This window comes from Bos indicus x Bos taurus, chromosome X, assembly GCF_003369695.1.
Source record: "Bos indicus x Bos taurus breed Angus x Brahman F1 hybrid chromosome X, Bos_hybrid_MaternalHap_v2.0, whole genome shotgun sequence".
Classification (NCBI taxonomy): domain Eukaryota; kingdom Metazoa; phylum Chordata; class Mammalia; order Artiodactyla; family Bovidae; genus Bos; species Bos indicus x Bos taurus.
The window spans coordinates 111,050,625-111,056,642 of NC_040105.1; the positions used below are offsets into that span (position 1 = coordinate 111,050,625).

The 6,018-nt window shown below is 43.8% G+C and overlaps 1 protein-coding gene across 2 annotated transcripts; it reads left to right on the forward strand.

Annotated features, from left to right (window-relative positions):
• Positions 1 to 116: 116 nt before the first annotated feature.
• Positions 117 to 4,331, forward strand: CETN2 (centrin 2). 2 transcript variants are annotated; one of them, XM_027534236.1, is made up of 5 exons: positions 117 to 222; positions 1,143 to 1,301; positions 1,561 to 1,689; positions 3,148 to 3,285; positions 3,704 to 4,331. In XM_027534236.1, the coding sequence occupies exons 1-5, from the start codon at positions 220 to 222 to the stop codon at positions 3,791 to 3,793; spliced, it is 519 nt and encodes a 172-aa protein (XP_027390037.1). In that variant the 5' UTR covers positions 117 to 219; the 3' UTR covers positions 3,794 to 4,331. The 2 variants fall into 2 exon arrangements, with proteins under 2 accessions (XP_027390037.1, XP_027390038.1); XM_027534237.1 differs by lacking the exon at positions 117 to 222 and adding an exon at positions 277 to 346 and having other exon boundaries at positions 3,704 to 4,324.
• The last annotated feature ends 1,687 nt before the right edge of the window (positions 4,332 to 6,018 follow it).

Below are 6,018 nucleotides of genomic sequence, written 5' to 3' on the forward strand. Positions count from 1 at the left end.
AATCCTGCCCAATGAGGCCGGGCCGCGAGGATACTGCCCCCCGCCCTGTGCCGGGTGTTCGTCGGGTTAGCCCCACCCACCCCAGCCCTGAGCCAATGGGGAGCGGCGGCTAGCGGTCCGCCAATGGGGAGCGAGGCCACGCGCGCGGGGCGGTGGGAACGGCGCTGAGTCGGTGTGTACGTCGGTTGCCGTAACAACGGGAAGTGGAATCCGTCCGGGATGGTGAGTGCTTGCTTCGGCCTCGAGCCCCGCATTCAGAGGCTGAGCCCTTCTCAGGCCTGGCAGGGCCCCGCCGCCTCTCCTGCGCGGTTCTTGGCTTCTCTGAGAGCTTTCGCCGAAGGGTAGGGTAGGGATGCCTGCCGTCCTGCTGGGCCTGTGATTCGCCACCGCCTCCCCTTCAGCCACAGCCGCTCCCTTCCCGCCCCCACGGGTTCCCCTGGCCTTCTCCATCCCCTTTGGAGACCGTCCCTGGGCAAAAAAGACTCGGATTCTCCCGAGGCCGCGACCAGTCTCAGACTGTGGCCTCCTGGCCGCCTCTACAAAAGTTTCCGCACGGAGATGGGGCTGTGGGCGGGAGTAGTTTATTATGTTTGGTTGTTAATGTGTATTTAAAATGTTAAATATAGGGACTTAGGGAAACGCTTTGAGCTTCTTGGAGAAGGCTCAGGTGTACTGAGAGAATTGAATTTTATTTTTCTATATTGACAATATACATCTTACCTTAGTAATATTTGGCCAAATCTAGAAGTAATCAGAAAATTGGAGAAATTAGAGCAAAGCGGAGCAGCGTTCTAGGACCTTTTTAAAATTAAGGATCCCCAAATTGAGAGAACTGATTATCCGTACAGTTGTCCCCAGTCAGCTCTTTGGCTAGCTCTCTTTGGGGATGATTTTCAATAAGAGGTCCAAAAGAACAAGGGATCTCCTTGCTTATACAAACAATAGTAAAGAAGGAGGGACAGACCGTGCATAGAAAGATTTATTGCTTTTTCCAGCAAACCGTGATATCTCTCCTGTTAAGTAAAGTTTTGAAATCCGTTGGTATAAACTATTTTAAACACATGTGATTGTAACTGTTTTCTTTGTAAAATGTGGACTCTATTACATAATATTTTGCTTCTGTGTTTGTAAAACTTATAAAGGCCTCTAACTTTAAGAAGGCAAACATGGCTTCAACTACCCAGCGAAAAAGGATGAGTCCTAAACCTGAGCTTACCGAAGAGCAGAAACAGGAAATTCGAGAAGCCTTTGATCTGTTTGATGCTGATGGAACTGGGACAATTGATGTTAAGGAACTTAAGGCAAGCTCTGTATATTCCTGCTCTGCTGCCTCGAATTTCCTCTGCCTCTTTGTCTTCTGTGCTGTGTTTTCCTGTCTTTATTTACCTCAAGAATTATTAAATAAAATTAAGTGCACATATCAATTTGCTTAATGTTATAGTGATTCCTATTCATTTTAACAGGATTGTAGCAGAGGCTGGCTTACTGCTGTCTGCACTGTCATTGGTTCTGCTCCTGGGTTTAGATGTGCATGTTAAGATGATCCTATTTTCATTGTAGGTGGCAATGAGGGCGCTGGGCTTTGAACCGAAAAAAGAAGAGATCAAGAAAATGATAAGTGAAATTGATAAAGAAGGGACAGGAAAAATGAACTTTAGTGACTTTTTAACTGTCATGACTCAGAAAATGGTAAGTTAGCTAAGATGATCAGCATATTTTCCACCAATAATGGTGGACAAATTTGAATCTAGATATGAAAATGTCTTCACTGAAGAAAAGTTAATGCAGACTGGAGAGTTCAACTGATAAAAGAGAGTATCTGTGACTGAGGACTAGGATGTTTAGGTTCTACTTGGCTTTTTTCAAGGCCACAAAGTCAAAGTCATTTTACCCTCTGCAAAGAAGTAAAACTGTGATCTGTGACCCAGTACCTGTAGTCATGGAGGCTGTCATCAAGACCATGTGACATCCAGGCAGGGCAGGGCAGAGAGGATGGACTGTCACTTTTTTTGCTCTTTCTCCAACCAGTATGTCAGTGTGATAAGCACAAGCAGTAAAACCTTTAATAGTACAAGTAATATTACAGTCTCTCACATTTTGACAAGGCAAAGTCCCTGTACTTTAAAGTTTGAAATTCTTTCCTCTCCCATTTGTTTGTATTCTGGATAGCCTCAGCCTGAGGCTATGTTTTTTACTGCAGAGAGGATTTGGTATTTCACCACTTCCAAGGTTAAATTCACCCATTCTCTAGTCTCCAAATGGTCTAGAGAGATGCTAAGATGTCACCTCACCTGTCACCCTCAGTCCCTTGAGTGTCCCACATAAGAAGGGTGTTCCCTTTGGTCCATTTCTCTTTGGCCTCCTGGCTCCTCCTTAGTTTGGCTCATCTACATTCTACTGGCCTGTGGAAAAGTAGCTCCATCAGTGTGTCAGGTGAGCCTCCCAATGCACAGGCCTGTTCCTCCTCTAATAATCCTGTTGCTTTGAAATCATCTAATCACATCTATATTTTTCTTCAGGGACTGATTTAAGAGTTTAGGAAGTTTAACATTCTGTAATAACCTAGTAAAGCTGTCCTGCATTCAGAGTTGGTTCCCAAATTGCTCTTATTAGTAGCTCTCACTATCTTTAGCTACCTTTCAGGAATATTTGAAGTTGGAGCTCTTGAAATTTTACTCTTTTCCTCTGTTAGAGTACTGGGGATCCCAATAACACTTTGTGATCTCATAACAAGTGAAATAGCCTTTTCTTTCCTTCCTTCCCCTCCATCCCCACCAAGAAGATCCCTCTTCTAGCAGCTTAAACAGTGTATTTCCCCTAAGTCTAACTCCACCTTCTGTTCCCATAATTTAAAAACAAATCTACTTTCTCTTTGGTTTGTACAGAAAATGTTCTAAATGCAAACCTTTATATTTCCTTTTTAACCTCTGGGTTTGTAATAATTTCATTGTTTATCTTCTTTTTCTGCCCTGGTTGCTGTGTGATCTTCTGTGACCCAGCGCCTGTAGTCATGGAGGCTGTCACCAAGATCCATGTGACATCCGGGCAGGGCAGAGGGGATGGGCAGTGGTGGGGCTGCAGGACACAAGTCAATATGAATCACGAGTGTCTCCCTGTTGTCATGTGTTTTATGTTCTGCTTGTTAAGTCTGAGAAGGATACCAAAGAAGAAATCCTGAAAGCCTTCAAGCTCTTTGATGATGATGAGACTGGGAAGATATCGTTCAAAAACCTCAAACGTGTGGCCAAGGAGTTGGGTGAGAACCTCTCTGATGAGGAGCTGCAGGTTTGTGATGCTCAGCCTGGAGTCCCGTGTGACTTTTTTGAGTTCCATTTTCTCAGGTTACATTTGAAGAAAAACGAGTGTTCTCTTGTCACTCTGCTGACTACTTAATTTCTCTTTTCCTAGTGAGACAAGCCTATGGATGCTGCTCCCAGAAAAATATACCCGTGGATAGTTTTAGGTTTTAAGAATCTCCCTAGTCAGGGCGGCTTTTGAGCTGCTTTCTAGGCGATGCACATGTGGCATAGCATGACTTGGTTTTCAAATGACTTTTCAGGAACCAACCTTATTATAAAAGTCAGCCCATTTGCAGCAGGTGGACCACATTGTCTATTCGTGCATCATTATGAAAGCTGATTACTTAGTCATACTTTTGTTACATTTATGAATTGCTCTAAGTGGAATCTTTCCTGTCCTGCAGGAAATGATTGATGAAGCTGATCGAGATGGAGACGGAGAAGTCAATGAGCAGGAGTTCCTGCGCATCATGAAGAAGACGAGCCTTTATTAAGATCAGTCTCAGCTTTTCTACCATGAGCACAGGGAACTCGGTTTAGTGCCTGCCATTGTGTGAAGCCTGGTTTTTGAAAATGTAAATTATTTTTCCCCACTGACATCTCAGTATAACTTTAGTAACAACTCTAAATCTATTTTCAACTTTTGAAAGTGTTCTTTGAAATTGAGGTTCTTTGTAAAGTGACCGGGTGACTGCTTTAATTCCCCAGGGCAGAAAAAAAGCATATTAGAATGGAGAAAAGGGTCTTTGAGCTTTTGCCCACCTGCCATTCTGCCTTGTATTGCTTAACTCTTGTCCTGCATTCCCACATTTATGCCACCGCCAAACAACTTCTTCTCAAGCACACATTGTACCCATGTCACCACAAGCAGGGAGCATCTCTTCAATGGTTCCAATTTTAATTGACATCTGAGTGCAGCTTTCTCTTTTATAAAACCCAGTGAACTCTTACTTGCATTTGGGTGTGTGTGTGTGTGTGTGTATGGGCTATTTGTTTTATTTTCAAATAAAGCCTTTCTTATTTGAGCTCTTATTCTCTAAGGATGAGTTCTTTAGCCTTGACTATGAGTTCAGCTTCTAAATCATTTTGTTGAAGGTAGCCTGGTAGATCCCAAACTCCTTGCCAGCCTGAGAACAGAAAACAAAATAACCCTTTCCTACTGACATGAATTGGTTTTTGCCTTGGGAACCTGTCAGTTTGTGAAATTAGTTGATCATTTTGCATCAGCCTAAATGATGCCCTAAAAATAGTTTTGGCAAAGTGTACAGCTGGAAAAGGGTCTTACTGGTAATTTGTGCTTAGGAAAAATTGGTGAGAGCCAGGTGGTTATGACAGTAGGTAGAGCTTAGCCAACCTCTTGTTAGTTGATTTGCTGGATGGTGTCTCAGAATCTCAGTGTGGGTTGGGTCCAGTGACCTTGTCCAGCTCCCTCTTGGCCCTATGGAGATGAATTACAAGAGAAATCCTGGCAGATGCCATTAAAGTCTCTGCCCCAGACTGAAGGTGGGGAGCAAGAAGGGATGAGGATGAATGAAAAATGACCAACATTCACCCGCATGTGGGTTTCAGACTTCTGATAGGGCATCCTAATCCTGGAGAGGGTTGCCTGATTTAGCCAATAAAAAGAGGACACCTAGGTCAGTTTGAATTTCCGATCAATTTTTTTTTTTTAGTATAAGTATATCCCATTTGGCCATTTTGTTGTTTCTTCATCATTGATCTGAAATTCAGATCAATTTACCTGGGTGTCCTATATTTGAACTAGTAGCCCTATGTGTGCTGCATGTAAAGAGGAGTGACCCCAGGCCTTGTCTCTGGACAGCATCCTGGAGGGACTGCTCCTTGAGAAACAGTGAGATGTGGGGGGAGCCTTGGAGCAGGGTTCTCACGTGGGCTTCACCTCTTCCTGGCTGTGTAATTTGCTGCAGGCAACTTCTCTGGGCACCCCAGGCCTCTTGTCTGTAGGGAGAAGAGTTCTGCTTAACTCAAAATCATTGGGGGGGTTCAATGAAAACTTAACAACAAAGGCCTGGATTTACAGTGTCTGGGAAGGAGGCATTTCAAAAGTATTCATTCTCACTCATTCCTTTGTTGTGTTTGTCACAAGGTTTTTGTTAAATGTGGGTCCGTGAAGCTTTTTTAATTACTGTCCCCACAGTTGAGTTGACAGCATTTCCTGTGAGGATTTGACCTTCGTCATATTGATGTTTTTTAATAAGAGGCATATGATCTGATAAAAGACATACAGTATTGGAAAGGAGTGAAAAAAGTAGGCCCCACTTGCCATTTCACTGTTAACTGTCACCCTGGAAACATTCTTATCTCCTTCTGCCTAATGTTCTCCTAAATGAAATAAAAGTCAGAATTTCTTGGAGGAAGGTAGAGTGGCAAGTAACATGTTATCCCAAAGGATAGTGAAAGTGAAAGTGAAGTTGCTCAGTCATTTCTGACTCTTTGCGACTCCATGGATTGTAGCCCACAGAATTTTCCAGGCAAGAGTACTAGAATGGGTTGCCATTTCCTTCTCCAGGGGATCTTCCTGACTCAGGGATCAAACCCGGGTCTCCTGCACTGCAGGCAGAGGCTTTACCTCTGAGCCACCAGGGAAGCCCTAAGGATAAGGACACACAATGTTCTTACCAAATCTGTGCAGTTGCTCAGTGGAGAGTCAGAAAGATGGGGATGGATAAGGATCTGGGGCCAGTTCACGGCAGAAGAG